We start from the raw sequence: 20,677 nt of genomic DNA, 5'->3' as shown, positions 1-20,677 counted from the left end.
ATGGCAGCCACACAGGGAGAGCCCTAAATTGGCGGTGCACTTTGAAGTAAATGAGCCAGGGGGTGGTCGGTGTTCGGTAGTTTTAAAAAATAACAGGGGTAATTTTTTCACACAAATCAACATTGACATATGTTCATATAGAATATTTAAGGTATAATGTATATTTCTTGTGTTATCCATTTCAATATGCTATTTTGTTTTTCAAGGGGCTTATTTGTACTTTATCAGGGGATGTAGTTGTGGAGTTTGTTCTGCTTATGTTCGAGCACCGAAATTTTTTTGAGGTGTTGGTTAATTGTTAGAAAACAGTCTTCTTTGCTTTATAAAATTCCTTTGACGTTAAACTTGCCAAGTGTCGGCTGGTTCCATTTCAATAACTCTTCTTGTGACGGATTTCAATTGCTTACACTTTTTATAGTAATTAATATGTAAAGCACTTATTTACATAACCAATAATAGTAAAAGTGTTTTGGAAAGGTATCGTAGTAGTGAGATTGTGATCACTTAGACATGGTTAAATTGTTGATAATTAGCAAACGATTTATGGAAATGTATCCCTATATCTACATTATTTTCAAATTTGACTGGTTATGCATCTTGGTAAATTGAATTTAGAACAGCCTGACAGTCATATATTATATGATATCAATATACACTGAAAACTCAAAGCAGGGTTTAAATTGCATAAAATGACTTAGTTATAATAAACTACGACAGCAGCTGAAAAACACCAAGGCACAAATATCCAAAGTCACAGAGACTGTGTTTAATTGTAAATTCAAAACAAATCTATTCATTTTTATATTTGAGGTGCACTGGCTGCATGACATTAGGGGCAATTAATCAAAGGGTTCTGTTCTAAAAATTGGTGAAAAATGTATAAGGAGAAGAGTCACCAATAGACTGTGCCAACTGGCTTCCATGGCGATTGCCCAACTTTTATTAAAATAGAACATTTTTTAGAACACAACACGATAAATATCCACCAGTGTATCTATAGGAACCTAAGTGGAGTATAGAAATTAACTGGTTTACAGAACTAGATGTGAATAGCCCTAAACCTTCACTGAGTCTAATCCAGAGACTATTTTACTTTTTAGCACATATATATTTTAGTCATAGTTTAGCTAACGTCCCACAAGTGGATCATTTGCTGTAAGAGAAAACACCCCAAAAAATGAGTGGGCAACTTGTATTTGATGAAAATGTATGAAAGGCACAGGTGACAGTGACATCTGACAGTGTAAGCAAAGTAAAATAAAGCCAGAGTCAAAACATTATGAATTGTTTTGGTGCAATAAAGAATTGCTTTCGGTTCTAAGCAGCTGATAATTCGCTCAGACCCAGCCTTGCAGATCGCATCTAAGCAGTCCTGTAATGCAGATGGAACTTAAAGCAGAATGTAATCAGCCTGCCATCAAAATAGGAAAAATAAAAAATTGAGATTGCTCAGGGGGGATAAAACAAACGCCGTAAATATGCTAGAAGATTTAGGTGGTAGATAAATCAGTCCACACAATCAGAAATGCAATGTAAAGATAGAGGCAACTGCTAGGTGGTAAAAAAAAAACATGGGTCGTCAGCTCAAATTTAAGTTTTATATCGCCTCCATATGTATCAACTTTAGCACCTCTCCAAACATCACCTATACCATATTCAATGTCTAACCCTAAGGGGTATTCAACCTTCGGCATTCCAGATCTTGTGGACTACATCTCGCATAATGCTCTGACAGCATAATGTTGTCAAAGCATCAGGGAAGATGTAGTCCACTATATCTGGTATCTGGCGTGCCGAAGGTTGCCTACAATCTTCTATGAATTAATTACAACACCAAATCTTTGAATGAATTCAGTGTATTATATAAATCTGTATTTGTAACTCCCACACTTACTGTATTAACCCCACACATGCTGAATTAACCCTACACTAACCGTATTAAACCTGAGCCTGCTGCATCGTAACTCTGCATCCACAGCAATAACCCACACTGTGCTGTATAATTAACTCCAAATATGGTGCATTAAAGTGTCACTGTCACATTATATAATAGGAGGTGTTATGACACAAGGTACTCTGGGCTAACAATGGAAGGTTGCCAAAATCAGACCATTGGCATTCAGGACCCCAATCGGGGCTCCAGACTAGGTCAGCCCTCTCTAGCAACGCCCCTCATTGACTGAAGATACCTCTGCTTTAATAACATGACTATGCGGAAGAGCTCGGAGTTTAGAGGAATTCCTCTGCTAACACCCAGGAGAATCCTCTGATGCTGCTCAGTGTGAACGCTGCAATATCTGCCTGTGTCATCAGCACAGAATCTTACTTGGTTTGTCCTGACAGGACGATTCCACTTGAGCAGCCTTTAGCTCAGGCTGGGGCAGGGCAACATCAGCAGTCTGCAGCAAACCTTGTAAAGAGCCACAGCTTTGCATTGGGGTATGCACCACCCAACTCTCTATTCATCTCTTCATTAACCATTCTTGCTCTCCGCTGTAACAACACAAAAGAACCCAGACCTGCTACTTTATGATATACTGTTATCGTGTTATCTCCATGGGATTTTAGCAGTTCTCAAGCAAAAGTTTGTCACCTTTTTCTTCCTGCAATAGACAAGCTTGGGGACGGGACTACTTCAACCATGGCCATTAACACAGACGCCCAGTACGAGAAGGCGCTGGGGGGATCAGGTAATGCCTTGCCTGCAGACTCACATGAGACTGAGAAACTTCTCATTTCTGCGTCTGAGATGAAAGAGGAAAACGGTATGAAGAAGTCGTTCTCGGTGACCATGTCAAGTGACAAGTCTATGGGGGACCTCGACCAGAATGGACACAGCTTGCCCTATAAGTCTGTGTCTGCAGGGCAGCTGGAATCGGCCCCACTCTCACCCTCCAGAGCCAGCCTTGCCAGGGCTTCTTCTACAGCTACCACCAACGCCCAGGAGCAGGGCAGGCCTACCGACTATCTTGTCCTGGCCATCTTCTCCTGCTTTTGCCCAGTATGGCCAGTCAACATAGTGGCCCTTGTCTTCTCCATTATGGTGAGTATGAGCTCCCCATTGTGATTTGTAATTTTGTGTAAAATGTGCAAACTGCACAGTTTGGCAGGTGGCGGTGAATTTAATGTATTATCTGTTAATTCTGACTATATTTCCTGACTTAACCCTTCTGCTGCCATAGAGTCTGGCAGTGCCCCGTATCACACTGTTCTACTGTCGTGTCGCCAGTGTAAGCAGTAATAATGTGAGGCTTGCTACTGACGCTGTAAGGTTGAATCATTGGGAAATCCCTAGCATTCCAATGGTTCTAAAAGACTACAGCGTGGCTCCTACAGCTACCGTCATGCCCAGCTTACGGCTGGCTAAGCATAGTTGGAGTTGGAGTCATTGCTAATTACTATACTAGATGTTAATTTCCTCAACACTTGGAACCTCCAAATACATATATAGTATATAACTGCCATATCATGTGTGATGTGTATGAACCGTGAACATGTGGATGGGGTGGTATTACTATGAAACTATCAGTCTTGCTCTCCTGATTAAAGGACGTTTTGGCAATGTGCCTCCCCTGGTTTGCTTGGGAGCATGTGCTGCTTACTGTACCATATTACAAACACTTTCTCTATTAATGGGTGTAGCAGGATCCAGGCTCCCCCTGCTGATTCTCTGCAGCCAATATATTTCTGACCATCTCAGCATTTGGAGATTTAATCTGTTCTATAAATCAGACAGGGAAACAGAGGGGAGAGAGGGGGAGCAAGCATGGCAAGATTTATATGTAATTGTTAGCTGGTTTAACCCATTCTTCTGAGACACAGAGTGGGCTTCTTAGAGGCCAATCGTAAATTTAGCAAAATTCAAGCAATGTACACGTCGCAGTCTAAGACTATTCCAAATGCTTTGGTTCTGATCAGCAGATTAATTATACGGCTAGTAATTTGAGGTTAACTCTTTGCATTTATTATTTGTATACATTGGATTAAAAAAACAGAAGGCGCTATCAACTGCTTTCAACCTGATTTGTTATGGCAATAGGGAATACCTAATGCATCATAAATCTTATTGGATTACTTTAAATTATCATATTTAATTGGGATACAATATGTTCTAAATGGCTGAATTCTCTTAACAGAGTCTGGATTTACACTGCTTACTGAACAGCAATTCCTATATTCAAATCTAAGGGAAAATTCCTATTAGGTATTCAGATTAAACTTCTACTCTGATAAGAGAATTCAGTCTGTACTTTGGAACATATTATACCCCTAGCAAGCTACCTCACATGCACAGGGTATGATCACATAAACCTACGGATTGTTCCTTTTAGAGTGTGAGCTCAAAGGACAAGCCCCTCCTGACTTTTTTCTCTTGATGCTTAGGCTTTCCCTATCAACCACATGCTTTGCGTGCACTGTACATTGTGATGCATGCTTAATAAAGAACAATAATGACTTTGATTCTGTCTAGGAATGAAAGTGTTCTGATCTGTGAGTGAATGGGGTAACACAGAGGTGAAGATGCAAATGGATAGGACAGGGAATTAAAAAAAATGACAGTTTAACCAGAAATTGCATGAGAGTGAAAGACTTGGGCCTGAAGGAGAAAGGGATTTTAATGCCCTCATAAAACACTCTTATTGATTCCCAGACAGCAAGTGGATCAATACGTGGCTCTGGGATTTACATTGGACCCAATGGCTCAGCTGTCTTTTGGACCCATTCATTCCCTTTCTTGTTTCAGAGGATGGAATGTGTAGTAGACATCGTGTCTACATATTGCAAAATCTGCATGTATGATAGTAGGTGACAGCAAATAGGAAGGTGCAGCATTTACAAGAAATTCCTCTCGAGTTCTTATGAAATACTACAGAGCCTATGTACTAACAGAAGGTTGAGAATCTCTTTGATTCTAACATTCAAAGCATATGCTACAAACAGAATGAAGGCTGCCTAGTGCCTATTTCTCAGTATCACACTCAGACACAGCATTTTGCAGTCACACCTTAATAATCCACTGGAATTGTTATCTGCTGCAACAATTAACTTTGTAGTGGGAGCATCTCTCCTGTGATTTGAATAGTACGTTATAACATGGTGGCTGAAAGCATTGGTTAAATATATAATATAATGCTATGTATATTCTGATAATATATTGTGTGTTCTTCAATATATCCTGGGCTTTTACATTTTACTGTTTAGTGTCAGAGATATTGTTCGTAATATGTCAACCAACGAAATATATTGAATAACACTGAAGCACATAGGACAAAATAGGTGATTCGGGGAGAAAATGGCTGTAGCCATTGGCTAATTTTGCCAAAATTGTGAAATGTAAATTTCAATTCACTATATAGTTGGTGTTTAATGACATCGTCTGTCACTCTATCCAGTTTATTCACTAAACCTGTTGTGAAATTAAAATGGAATGGCAAAATCTTAGCTGATAAAGCTGATCTGGAAAAATCATTTCAACTATAGATGTACCATAATTACTGCATGACTGTTTTATCCTTAATTGTTCAGTTTTTAATGTGCGCAGTTCTGAGTTTAGTGAATACATGCCAAGGGGTTAGCATTAACATTAATTTAAAAAAACTAGAATGACTTTGAGTGTAGTAGGAAAAGGCCAGTATAATAGTGAGTAATAGTGATAGGAATTCACTATTGTTGTACCGTCTAATGGATTTTTTTCTTGCTCATATCTGCAATCCATTAACGTACCCACGGATATTTTCTCCGCACACTCCCTTCAGTGCACAAATTCCTGTCTGCTGTGAATGTAATTTACTTTGAAAGGAAAATATGAATTATTAAATATACATACACATAAAAAATAGATCATTTTACAAGCGCCCAAGTTAGATGGACAAGAGTAACACATTTTGTAGAAAACATTTATAAGTAACGCTAATGGCTTTTATCGCACACTGGCCAGCTTCTCACAATGCATCAATGCAATAAAATTCAGTGCCAGTGTCTGAAACAAGGAAAGAGTTAAAATAAGTAATATCCGATACATTTATTGTTTTTGGGGGGGACGTTCCTTAATGATTTCTTACTTTTGTATTTACAAATGATGGGAATTGGAGTCCACTTCAGTTGTTCTGTAGAACACACTGACTGCATTTGACATGCATAATGATATTTTATGAAGTTAAGGACTTTCATTTCTCATCAGTGTCATTTGTTTTAATTTAACTTCTTCAGTAAAAATGAGTTAGGCAAATCCTTTATTAAATCCATAATTCATATTATATGTTCTGGCACACCATGGCTCACCAAATTGTTAGCAATCATCACAAGGCATAGCGATTTCATTCAGCCATCACTGGAGTGTTGAGATTAATGTGGAATGGATGTGCAGTGCCCTATGTTTGGACAGACATTTCCACTTTAGAATACTATCACTCTGCTTTTGGCAGTACCCTTATGTCTGTTTTTTAGGAGTTCTGAATGGAGAATGTATGAGTGTATCTGGCTCTGAGAGCTCTACATAAAGCTCACTATAATGTGCCGTGTGGATGAGTTCATCACAGAGCTCCACAGCAATAAAACTCACAAAAATGTGCAGTGTGCATGACTTATTCAAAAAGCACCACAGCCATAAAATTCACATTTATGTATTGTGTGTAGGAGCGTATCACAAAGCTCTACAGCTATAAAATGCAAAATAATATGCAGTGTTTGAATCCATCATAGAGCTCCACACCTCTAAAACTCACAATATTGTGCAGTGAGTATGATTACATCACAGAGCTCCACAGCTATTAAACTTACAATATTATATGTGTGCATACCAATGTGTTTAACAAAACACCAGCTTATTCCCAAGATTTCATGGCCTTTTCTGGGTAGCACTCTGTGGTTGTGCTTAATTTTCGTAAACAAATTAATACTGGGGGTTCTTGATCGGACATTCTTTTGCAAAGGTACCTGGAGCGAAAATGTTGAGAAACACAATTTTTACCAATTACCAAATACATAAATAGCTCATGTTGTCACTAAGAATGCTTGGTTATGTTCCACCCACAAGGATACTCCTAAAACAACAGGGGTTACCAAGAGCCAAAACGTTATTAGATATGAATATCAGTAAACTGTGTTGATTAGGAATCTCAGAAGATCTTATGACTAATACACAGTCTATTCAAATGTATGTACCAGGAATTTTAGGTTATGTTCATCATTATTTTTTACTTGTTCAGCATAACATGAATTGCAAACTCAAACAAAATATTAAGGGCTAGTTTTGGATTTCCTGAAATCTTTGCAGACTTTAATGCAAATTTTAGGAACTCAAACATGAAAACTTTACTAAATCACACCCAAATTTATCATTCAATTATATATTTGGGTGTTGGTATAATATAATGAGCAGGGATCTCCTTGATCTAATTACCAAGTGGAGCCACATAATGGCCCTAGGTAATTCTCACCAATTTATAGAATCGCTTACGTCTTCCATACCTTCATCTCAATGAAGTGATCTGGGTGCAATAGTTTTGTGGTTTGAACCATTTAATGTAAAATATTGCTGTTTTGTAAAAATGCCAATGATTACATTGCATGGTTAATTACGCCTCTAGTGGTTGTCTTCTGCCCCCAGAACCAAGTTACACTCGGTTCCTCAATCAAATGCTGTTGATAGCAGCATTTAATTGGCGGCGTGTTGCAACTACACTATTAGGAGGCTTAAACCCTATGTGTTTTTAAACTACAATAAATGTGTTTAGAAATCAGTTCGTGTAAATAAGATCCATTGTTCTTGTTGTAAATTACATTTTAGATGTATAAATTGTTATTAGTAAATCACCTAAAATGTCTCGCCCCTGACCGCAGCCGCACTCACACCCCTACATATTGGTCTGCAGCACATCCAAGTACAGGTACCAACATTCTCCTGGGATATTCCAAACATACATGTGCACACTTGGGTATTTTCTTTGGTAAACATACATGACCATGTCAAGCATCCTTCCAATTGTGTTTAAATAACATGTCCATCTGTGTGATACCATCATGCCTCTTATATGGTACACCAACCCCCACATTTTGTTTATTGTTTTCTGCAAAGTATGAATAAGTAAAGGTAAAATATGTAACATTACTGCTTAGTTTTCGTTTTTTATGCTAATTTCTGTGAATACAGGGATTTAAATAAAAGTTGCACTCTCCATTTGCTGCCCGTCAAGGAAGGTGGGGGGGGGGGGGGGGCGAGGGGTAAAGGGAGGTTAAATGCTAATACTGCTCCTGAGGTCACAATGGTGCCAACCAGCAGTAGAGCTTTCCTGCTTCCAAGCCCACTTTCCTGTCCCTTAATATTCCATGCAGCCTGCATAATATTCCACACAGCCTGCATAATATTCCATCCATCTAAAAATAGGCTTTGGATTCCCAGTCCCCAACCTCCAGCTGTACGTTGTGCCTCTAGTCTTCGATGATTCACTCTCACAAGGACATGATGCCATGGGTAGAACTCCTTGTATTGGACATACAGCAGAGGCTACTTAATTGTTGCTGAACCACTGGTCACAAGCTTCTCTTTAAATAGCAAGCATAGAGAGAGGAGACAGCTGGTGGCTCTCCACTGGCTATGGCCTCCAGCCCAGCACTTTGCCAAACAGGGATTGTTGCATTAAGCAACACCTACTGAAGAACCGTCTGCCCTCCAGGCACTTCACCAGTGCGAAGCTGAAAAAAGGTGATAAGCACACACAAAGAAAATAAATTGTTACCTTACATATATATTCATCTTTTTATAGATAACACAAACATCTCCTATACAGAGGTAAAAATAAAACACAACATAGTGTAATCTTTATATATGTTTCTGTAAGTAGATGTCAGAATTAAGAACATTCACAATTTTCTGAGCCCATTAAAGTTGGCTCTGGACTTATAAAGCATGTATGTCTTTTTAAGGACACAAAGTAGCTTCCTTCAATAATGGGGTCCCACAGAGTGCAAGATTGCTGAAATCAGGAGCTCCATGAAGAGGTAAGTTGCTCAAAACAATGTATTCAATAAAACATAAACATAAAATATGCACAACGCGTTTCAACCCTGCAATGGGTCTTCATCAGGTGCTGTTGAATATTGCACTGGTCTAAGCATGCTTATGTATGTATATACTAATTAACAATGATATACACATGTTCTACAAGAAACACTCCCATTTCCAAATATGGTCAGGACCGGATACGTATTTGCCATCCCCAAAATGGCAACGTTTCCGGTTCGGACATAAAATCTCCGCCATATTGGTAACCTCTTAAATAAGTAATCAAATAAACAAAATAGGATTGGGACAGTAAAAATATAAATACATAAAAGAAAAATTATTTCTTCCAGGTACAGTCAGTTGAAGATTCTCCAGGATCTTTTTCAATAACCTCCTTCGTCTTATAGATTCCGTTATGTTATTGCATGTCGGGAGCTGATACGTCACTTCCTGTGACGTCTATGTGCAGAATAATTCTCCCCGATGGATAGTAATGTTGTCCAAAGAGGAAATCAATCAAATAAATGACTGATATAAATGCAGTCTCAGAGTCTTGCAAGCCCGAAGCCATGGGCGTCATATTTAAACAGGGATAAATTCCGGAAAAGCATATAAAAAAGGGCAAGAGGATAAAAGTTAAAACATACAAACATAAATAGCAATTACTAAAAATAATAAGACACATATCCAAAATAGGGCATTGTTCTAAAATATTTTAATTTAAAACTTATAACCCAAAAAAGAAATAAACAGAAATTAGAAGAGTGCATGATAGCTTTCTAAAATGAAAGAGAAATAAAGGAAAAAGAAACTGTTTTATAAAATAGAGTTAATTTCGAAATCAATATTGAGTCCCTTTGGAGCTAAAGTACGTAACTCAAAGATCCATTTTGATTCCTGAATACTCAACTTCTTTGCAATATCCCCCCCTCTCCAATGTATATTAACTTTATCTATTGCACAGAATTCTAGATATTTAGGATCTGACTATGTTTTTCTAAAAAATGTCTAGAAACACTGTGATTTAACCCCTTAAGGACCAAACTTCTGGAATAAAAGGGAATCATGACATGTCACACATGTCATGTGTCCTTAAGGGGTTAAAAAAACTTTTTTTTTATATTTCGGATATGTTCACTCATTCTTACTTTTATTGGTCTAGATGTCTTACCCACATACTGTAGTCCACAACTGCACCACAGTAAGTAGATTACGTTGTGGGAGTGGCATGTGATAAGGATTTCATTTTATTCTCATTCTTACTAATACATTCTCGAATACCATCCTCATGTTGAAGGATGTGCCAATTTTTATTAATTACTTTTTTCAAATTGCCTATATTACTAGAAAAATAAAAAATTGAATTTGTTCATTTTTCTTTGTTGTGTCTTTCTTTTTATATTGGAGCAAAGGGGATCTTTCTAATTTGGCGACTCTGTTTATATTATTTTGTAAATCCTGGCTGTCATATCTTTTTTGTTCAAACAGGTTTTTTTAAAACAGCAGACTGGGTAATAAAATCTGTCTGATTGGTGCAATTTCTGCGAATCCGCAGGAATTGTCCCTTGGGTATATTCGACAACCAGGGACGGTGATGACAACTGTCTAATTCAATGTAACTATTTACATCAACCTATTTGAAAAAAGTGTGAGTCATTAGTGCATTATTACAAATATAAATATTTAGATCTATTAAGATAATTTAAAAAGCCATTAAAAGACTCTCTAGATCCCTTCCATACGACAAAAATGTAATCTATATACCTCTTATATAAGGATAAATAAAAAAGAAATATAGTGTAATACAGTTTTACAATATTGACACTGCGCAATATGAAATGCACTCACAGGATCTTGGACAGTTCAGGCATATATGGTGCCAGCCCTGATGATGTGGGGGGCTGGGGAAATCCCCTGGACACTTCCACTCAAAATGCAGGACTCCGGGTGAAGGTATTAAAAATGCGGCTTTAGATGGGGGGCGGAGCTAACTGAGGACCGGAGCGGACGCAACTCTCTGAGCTCCGAGCCCTACCTAGCTGAAACTGTGGTAAAACAGGCGTTTTCAGACAAATCCGACCCCATACTGTACCTGCAACACAAAAGCGGATGATGGGCAGGAAGACTAAAAAGCCCCGAGCCAACAAGGGCCCGATCAGCAAAGATATTGGAGAACTGCTACGTAACTCACAGCAGGCCGCATGGGCCAAGATGGCGCTCGGGGACGAGTTATCGTACTCATCCGACGAGGCCTCCATAGATCTCGAGGAGGGAGCCTCCTATGACCCACCGCTGAAGAGGGCAGATAAGCCCCTGCAAGCCGGGGAACCGGTGACGGCAGACCTGCTCAAAGCCATGTTTGCGGACCTGCGAAAGATCTGGCCGCGGACAGGGCCCACTTCAAAACCGCCATGGAAGGCGTCAAGGCCATAACCACACGACTCGAAGCCACCTCCAGTGTCCATGACACCCGACTCACGATGGTAGAGAAATCATTGATTGACCTCCAAGACAGGTAATTAGCTGCTGAAAACCGTGTAAACTCACTCGAAGACCAAAGACGGCAATACAATTTAAAACTTAGAGGCATACCAGAGACCGTAGGCCTCAAAGACTTACCCCACTTCATCAGACGCCTGTTTGAAGTTTTGCTGACACCCAAACAGGCCAAAGCCATGAAGTTAGACGGGATGTTCCGTCTTCCCAAGCCTGCACAGGTACCACAAGCAACACCGGCGGACCTCATCCTCCGCTTCCAAAACCTCCAGGACAAGAACACCTTCTCAGCCGCGATAAGAGGGAAAACCCCCTTAACCTTTGAAGGAGCCTCGCTCCTAGTCTTTCCAGACGTTACCAAAAGTACCCTATCCTGGAGGAAATCACTACAGCCGCAGCTTCAACGCCTCCGCACCAATAACATAACATACAGATGCACTCGAGCACTGATCTTCACCCATGGGGGGAATACCTACAAGGCACGGAGCCTACTAGAATTAGAAGCGCACCTGCAGTCACTCAGCCTTACCACCCCCCAGAATGGGGCAAGCGGGACTCTGCTCCACATAAACCCTGCAAACATTGTGGACTTTACTCCAAGACCGACCCGGAACGCGATGCCGACCTGACCGCCACCGTGAAGCCCGAGCCAGAGATGGTTTGTCCGCATAGATGTCCAACTGATGTGCTGGACTGTTTGCTGCCTGCCAGGCCTTTAAGAGAACTCTCTCTCGCTCCTCTGCATTAATGTTTTATTCGTGTTATATTTTAAATGTTTTATGTTTTCTACACATACCGCCGTTACTACACGGCACAGTTTCACCAGTAACTGTCACCATGTCCTCACCGACTACTTACCACACTACCGTGAAAATACTCAAGTACTAGCCCGCTCACAACCCACAGACCTAGTATACCCCAACTTGCCTACACCTACCTCCCCCCCCCCCCCCCCTACCATACACCCGCGAGGGAACCATTAGTAGAACTTACTCACCGGCGCCCGGTAGGGAACAAAGTTACCTGCAGATAGGTGACCTCATAACAATCTCGCTTGTAGCTCAAAGTCCACTCTGGGAGACTAACAAATACCCCACGAGTCGAGCAACCTACAGGGATGAAACACATAGGGCCCCAATAGAATACTCATCTTAAAACGACAAGGAACAGACAAAGCTTAGGACCCACTATCTCCCGATATAGTTTTTTTTTTTTTTTCACAGGACATCCAAACTAGACCTGCTTTGGTCTCTACTTTCACTATAGTAATGTCCCGCCCACAGCACTGATACACCTCTGGCACTCAATATCATTACTTAAATTGATGTCCAAGAATGCTCCGCTACCTAGCTAAGTTTATATTTACACACAAAAAAAAAAGTGCAATGTTCCTCACCTGCTATGTGCCTGTTTTCAAATGTTTACCGATTGTGGGCTCACACATGCTGTTGTAGCAGTGCAAGCCAATTTGTGATCTTTTTTGCATATCAAAAATAAAGAATTAAAAAAAAAATGCGGCTTTAATTGGATAAAAGTATATAAAATAAATACAAATAGAGGTCCTACTCGTTTCGTCCCTTCTATAAAGTATGGGACTTCCTCAGGGACCACAATATTAAAATAACAGTCAATGCAGTACAATCAAAAAAGCAGCCTAACACCCCTCCACCCACAAGTCCTTTAAATAGGGCTAATCCCTAAGAGTAATTGATCACATGTGCCTCTCTGTCCTTCCTCATTGGTCCTGTGTAGATGAATATCATCTGTTGGAAATCGCATTCTCAAGTGTTCACAGTTGATCTTCATTATTTCTGTGATTCTCCGGTTATTTTCGGCGTTTTCATGCGTTCCGGAAACCGGTAGTGCTATGCGTTCCAGCTGTACTCGCAAACCCGGAAGTTCTGTATATCCGGAAATGGCATGCGTTCCACCTTCGTTTTTTTGCGTTCCGCCTGTATTCTGAAATATCTAGCCACAAAAATACATATAAATGGTCTATAACTTAACCACAAATCCCCTTATGGTGTATTCTCCTATAATATATACATTTATTAACTTTATACCATCTGCACAATACTCAGCAGATCACAAAATTCTTCCCATATTGTATATACTCATATTTTGGTGATATGGATCTTATATTAACTAATCTTTTATCTCCTAATTTTGTGATGTTATTTAAATATCTAATATTACCTCTAATATATAGTTTATCATTTTATTTCATTTTATGTGTTATCCTTCTTATAATCAAATCAAAAAAGTGTCTTTTTTATTATTATTATATTATTAATAAACCTAATTTATCCTGTGAAAATCAGTGTTTAATTATAATCACATACTCATTCAAAATAATTTATAATGACTGTGACAAATAGTGATATGCATTTATAGGATTATAGGACCTCTTATATAAGACCAACTTTTAGACAAATTCGTGTCCCTGATGAATAAAATGATTCTCCGAATAAGCCATAAAAAGTTGGCATAACTTGGCCAAACTTGGTGCCCATTGCATTACCCTTTATTTGCAAAAAGAAATCATATTCAAACCGAAAATAGTTGTTATTTAAAATTAATTTTGATTCCTTCTAAAAAAATGTCTTTTTGTTCTCTTTATATTGATTAGATAAATAAAAAAAAAAAATCCACAGCCTCACAGCCTTTTTCATGTACTATAATTTTATATCGGCTGGTAACGTAACACGTTATTAGCAAGTTATCTTCATTCCATATAAAATTGTTTAAAATATTTAAAAGACACATAGAATCCTGTAAAAAAGATGGGGCTGTTTTGACAAAAGGTTGTAAGTGAAAATCAATATATTGGGACAGATAAGATAAAACTGAATTTATCCCTGTCAGGATTACAGAATGATCCAGCACGTAGAATTGTGTAACACAGAGGACTGATAGGTAACGTATACCGGGCCAGGTATGCCAGAAAACAGGGAAGTCAGAAACAATGCCAAAGTCAAATAACCAGAATTACCAGAATCAATAACGCGCTCTCGGACAACCACAAGGGAAACCACGACAGGGCACTGAGCAGGATGAGAACTGGGCCTAAATACCCCTCCTCTAGATCTGATAGGCTGTAACCGGCCTTTGACCCCAAAAGCAGTTACCATGTTCCCATTTGCATTATTGCTGCTCAGCATTAACCCTTCTGTGGATTTGGTTGCTGCTCAGCACAACTTTTCCTGTGTGGACAGTAAATGTCATTAAACACATTTTTATAAGCAAATGAACACGTGACAATCCCAGACACTATTGTGTACAAATTCCATTTATTTTAAATTTTTCTAGTAATATAGGCAAGTTAAAAAAGTAATAAATAAAAAATTGGCACATCCTTCAACATGAGGATAATATTCAAGAATATATTGGCCAAAAACCAAGATTTATTTTTAGGGGTGCAAATAATTTGAAACAAATTTTGACCAAAAGTTTTATGAAAGACAAAGTCCCTAGGAATTTTTTTAACAGATTGTTCTCAAGATCACAAAGGGTTTTTTTCATTGTGGGATGTGCAATGCATGTCAAAATATAAAAATATGAAATAAAAATGTTTTAATTTTTTTTCTATTCGTAAGAATGAGTATAAAATGAAATCCTGATCACATGCCACTCCCACAACGTAATCTACTTACTGTGGTGTAGTTGTGGACTACAGTATGTGGGTAAGACATCTAGACCAATAAAAGTAAGAATGAGTGAACATATCCGAAAAATAAAAAAAGTTTTTTTAAATCACAGTGTTTCTAGACATTTTTTTTTAGAAAAACATGGGTCAGATCCTAAATATCTAGAATTCTGTGCAATAGATAAAGTTATATACATTGGAGGGGGGGGGGGGTATTGCAACGAAGTTGAGTATTCAGGAATCAGAATGGATCTTTGAGTTACGTACTTTAGCTCCAAGGGACTCAATTTTGATTTCGAAATTAACTCTATTTTATAAAACAGCTTCTTTTTCCTTTATGTCTCCTTCATTTTAGAAAGCTATCATTCAAATACAGGAGTGGAATGGTAACATATGTCATATGTGCATGCATTGGTCTAATAAAGGGGTGCCTAAAAGGTCGATCCCCAGATGTTTTAAAACTACAACTTCCAGCCTTCCAGCTGAAGTGGTAGAGGTTAACACAGTGAAGGAGTTTAAGCATGCGTGGGATAGGCATAAGGCTATCCTAATTATAAGACAAGGGGACTAATGAAAGTATTTAGAAAATTTGGAAGACTAGATGGCCGAATGGTTCTTATCTGCCGTCACATTCTATGTTTCTATATTTCTATGATGCTTTGGCATTCTAAAGGAATTCTAAAGGCATGCAAAGCATCATTGGAGTTGTAGATCTGCAACATCTAGGGATTTACCTATTGGGCACCCCTTGTCTAATACATATAGGATTATTTACTAAAGTGAAAATTCAAATGTAGGGCCAAAGTAGCTGAACTGGAAGCACACCTGAATCTGAGAATTTTTCCAGATTAGCTATTTTAATCTTAAATGTGAAATTTCCTCTGAATTCACTTTGAATTCACAATTTAGAGAATAACTCTAATAATGGTATTGATTAAATTAACAGCTAGAATTTTACAGGTATTTGAGGGGTTCATGATTTTTAACTCACCCCGTATAAATCTTTTAAGTCTAGTAAAAAAGTCTAGCAAGCTAGTAAAAGCATTAATGCATCTTATCCGTCTCATGCCCGGCTGACTTCATCTGTACAGCACACGCTTTCTTTTTCATATAAGGCTAATCTAATTTGAAATACTAGAGATTGTAAAATCTCCATTATACCTGACAATTTTCTGTTCTTAGATGATAATACTATATATAAAATACTGGTTCAGAATTATTTTGAGCAAGCACTATAAAATGATGGCACATGTATTATTTTATGGCCAGTATTCCGATTATTGTAGGTGATCTGATGCTGACCGGGTTAAGATTTCCTGCTAAGGCTGTTTGTGTTCTTTGCAAATTAATGCAGTATAAAAGTGCTGCTGTCTGCTGGCAGTCATCACTCTGTCTACAAGTAACTGGCAACAATTGTGATTTACAATTCAGCTTATTTACATGTGCTATGTCTAATTTGAAGTATTCTGCACAAGCCCATCACAATTATATTTTAGAAACTGCTTGCTTATACACGATTGACATCGATCCTATTCTTATAACTTATTTATTGTAAGGATAAGTTTCAATGCACCAATATTGCATTGCAATGTTATTCTCCGTAATATACATACCTCCCAAGTTTCCAAAATAAAGTAGGACAGTCCTAACATTGCCCTCTGTCTCCGAGCCCTGTGATTTTTCTTTTGTGTTCTTAGAAGAGCGCTACAAGAGAAATGTGAAATGTGAGCAGTACTTACATCAAACTTAATCCGTGCAAGAACGTTCCAGGACAATTTTGCCTATATAAGAGCATTTCAGGAGCAGCAGCTTGGCTGATGTAAAGAATGCTTGTCAATCTCAAGTGCATGCCTTATGAAAAGACAAGCCCCCTTCGTGACCTCACTTATCAACTGTAATGATTGCTCATTCACTGGCATGATCCATCCAGTTATATGTTGGGTAGTATGAATGTATTCACCTATGTTTTGCAATTAAAAATACTCGATTGCTTTACAGCAGGGGTGGGGAACCTTCGGCCCTCCAGATGTTTTGGACTTCATCTCCCATGATGCTCTTAAAGCCACAACGCTGACAAAGCATCAAGGGAGATGTAATCCAAAACATCTGGAGGGCCAAAGGTTCCCCACCCCTGCTTCACAGTTTATATGGCAGCTGTTTGTACCTATAGCTTGGTCACGTGAAATCATATTTATATTAATCATTTTAAAACAATAATCCAAAAAGATTAATATTATCAATCCAAGTTATAGTAACTTTGGATGCAATAACCACTGGAAGCATGTAATCATTTTTTAACGTAGCGGTGACAATCTTGGATTGACTCTCTGCTTAGAAACCCCCAGACGAGTACAATTTAAAATAGAAAATGTGGTGATATTTATAAGCCAATCAGATCCAGAGATTACATTAGTTGAGCTAATTAGCTGCCATTAATTGGTTAATTGGTTTCCATGGTTACTGGTACTTATTTAGCACTTTGTTTCAGAACAGCACCAACTTTTGCCTTGATAAATATCCCCTCACATTTTTGAAGCACCTGATGACAGCCAAAGTGCACACAGGAATGCAAGGTTTGTTAGAAAAAGTGTATTCAAAAATTTGAAAAGATTTACTTAAAGGGACATTCATCATTTGACAAGTGATTTTTTATTTTATTTTTTTTATTCTTCATTTTTGCAGTGCATAGTTTATCAGGCATGAAAATTTAAACATTTCATTGGATGACATGTCAAGATATGAATATGACAGCAATATGAAATGCCAAAAGTTACTGCACATTTCTGTTTTTTATAAGAGAGAAGGTAGAGTGGATTTTTTGTTTTCTGATGTGCAGTAGTAGTAATACACAAATTAGCAATGGCATATTATTGTAAACAGAAACTGGGTAATAAGGCGTGAAAACTTCATAATATGTTGAGATAAACCGCACATTTTAAGAGAAAGTAAAACAAAAGGAAACATGCTCAGTGTAGTCAGGGTAAAGCCAGAGTAGGTAAGGCTAAGACAAGTGACTACTCAGGATAGTTGTAAGATGAAGACCACCAAACGCTGGCAAACTGGGCGCACTGAGGGTGACGAGAGAAATAAAAGGAATGCGAGCAGGAGCAAATACAGCCCCATTTGTGCCTCGGAGAACCTCAGCTGACACCTAGGAGGAGGCCGCCACATGGACCCCCACATCTGAACCCATGGACTAGTCCTTCCGCTCGCGACCGAGCTCTCCACCATGCCTGACCCAGCCTTATCAGGCTCCCCGCAACACCCACCTCCATACACACGATAGCGAACAGGGAACCCCGAGAGCATTTCAGCTGCCTGCGATCCACATGTATATAGTTCATTCCCGCCGGTATGGCAGCTGGAGCTCCCCCACCCTTGCCGAGCCATGCTCCCGAGCAATACCAACTTAGCACTGTCCAGCCTTTACGGTATGCTACCCAATAGGCAACCAGCACACGGCCTACACCTGTCCCGATCACAATTAGCAAGCGACATGTGCACTGCTGTCACTCAAGTCCTGGCATGTCGCTGGCCCCATGGCTTGATGCAGAGGCACTGAGGTACCAAGCTCACCGGCATTAGCTTGTGCTGCTACCGATTAAGTATGCACACCCCTCACATAACCGGTCAGTATAATTACCTTCGTATCACATGCTGCTTTGTCTCTCTCCAGGCAACTATCTTTTCCCAGCCCAAGTAGTTGGACAAAATGCAGTTCACCCTTCTTACATTAACACGAATACACACGTACCATACATTTAGCAAAGCGCAACCTTTTCATACTTTATAGGGCTATACATGACTCCTGGCTACACTAGCCTAACCCATTATAGCCTTGTTAGTTATAACTTGTACCTACACTCCTGTCTTAATATATATATATATATATATATATATAAATGTGCAATGTTACTAAGCCATACAACTGTTCATCTTTGTTTATGTCGAGCCTGTACCAGCTGTTGTGGCAATGCAGGCCTACATGTATATCATATGCACTATTAAAATAAAGAATAAAAAAAAAAAAAGAAGCAGATTCAGGCTGGAGCTCGAGATGGCATCCAGACCCCTTCCCCCCTTCCCCGCCCCACCTGACAAGTTTTTTTTAAAACAAGCAAGCAGACACTTTTAAATGAATATACAAACCAAAATAAAGCAGGAATAACTGCAAATTATGTAATAAATGTTTATATACTCGGTCCACTTGGTTGGGCATGCCTCTCAGCTAGGGGAGTTTCTTCGGCCTTTACCCTGTCCCTCTTACCCATCCATCTCAATTTCTGACAAGTCCACTAATTACAGAAGCAGGGCATCATTGTCCCTGCACGGACTAACACAGAAGGGTGAGAGAAACCCAGAGCCTGCTCTGCATGAATCACACTGATCACACTCTATCTCCCCCACCCCTGATTGGTTAGATCCCCCTGGAGTGGGTGTAGAAAGTATAAGAAAGAAGAAGCAGGTAAATATAAAAAAAGTAAAACACCACAAAATGTATTTAACATCTTTTATCAGCCAGCAGAGTGGGGTAACTGTTATGTCAATGTGATGCATGTCCCTTTACAAATGATCAGTGACCAGATTTAAAAACGCCAGAAGGTAATGACAGATTTTACAGATCTTTTTTATTTTTTCTGTGCATAACGTAACAGATGAGCTTGCAATGCCACTACAGGCATGAGCAAGTACAGTAATATCAACAGATCAAAACATTGGTATGGCATTTACAGCACACTTTTTAAAGATATATGGAGTGTCAGGCTTGATTACTGCGTCTTAAGAAGCATTAATGTAAGTTAGCGTGCCAAGAGATTGTTACAAGCTGATATGCCACTGGTTACGCCTCATAAATATGAAAGTGAGGAGACAATATTAACAAGTAAATGAGAAAACGATATAAAGAAGAAAAAACTCTCTGCGCTATAAACACAAAGTAGTAATTATGCCTCTGTGAGTGAGGTGTAAGGGAATGATCCCTGCGGAAATGCGTCTCTGAGATTAGCAAGCTTAGAGAACAGCAGAGATAGGGAGAGCTAACCAGCGTGGCATAATTTGGACAATCGTAATAAGGGCCAGCCTAAACGACCTTGTGAAGTCCCAAAACACATGGGGGCTACAGCTGCATGAGGGTAAGTCCTATATGTAGGTCTTTGTCAGTGTTCTGGGTAGTATGCCAGCGTCAGCCTATTCCTAGGCTCGAGAAGCTGATGTCACTGTTGCTGGGGAGTGGGAGGATTGGCACTCCAGACGTGTGGTGATGGGCTGCCCCTCCGCCCGTGGCTTGTATACCAGCCTGCATCTTCGGGCCATGGACTCTGGGCCTCTTTGGGTCCAAGTCCTTCCCCCTGGAGGTGTCAGAAGGCCAGGGTGGGACTGTGCCAGATCTTCAGTCCTAGTGGGGATGCGTTGAGGTTTTAACCCCTTTGGCGTTTGGACCCGGTTGGCTTGTGGTAGAGGTTACTAGTCGTGTGGGAAAGTGAGTGCCCAGGTGGGAGGGCCCACTCACCGCCTGGCTGCCGCTCTGTCGG

At 39.4% G+C, this 20,677-nt stretch overlaps 1 protein-coding gene across 1 annotated transcript in view; it reads left to right on the top strand.

Moving 5' to 3' along the window:
* Positions 1 to 2,305: 2,305 nt before the first annotated feature.
* The window catches only part of TRARG1 (trafficking regulator of GLUT4 (SLC2A4) 1), a 33,881-nt gene continuing 15,509 nt past the window's right edge, over positions 2,306 to 20,677 (top strand). Inside the window, exon 1 of the mRNA XM_063450017.1 lies at positions 2,306 to 3,043. Within this exon, the coding sequence (XP_063306087.1) occupies positions 2,642 to 3,043 (402 nt within the window). The 5' untranslated portion in view covers positions 2,306 to 2,641. The remainder of the gene's footprint in view (positions 3,044 to 20,677) is intronic.

This window comes from Pelobates fuscus, chromosome 1, assembly GCF_036172605.1.
Source record: "Pelobates fuscus isolate aPelFus1 chromosome 1, aPelFus1.pri, whole genome shotgun sequence".
Lineage (NCBI taxonomy): Eukaryota > Metazoa > Chordata > Amphibia > Anura > Pelobatidae > Pelobates > Pelobates fuscus.
The sequence above is the reverse complement of the archived record's forward strand: the minus strand, read 5'-3'. Positions and strand labels throughout refer to the sequence as shown.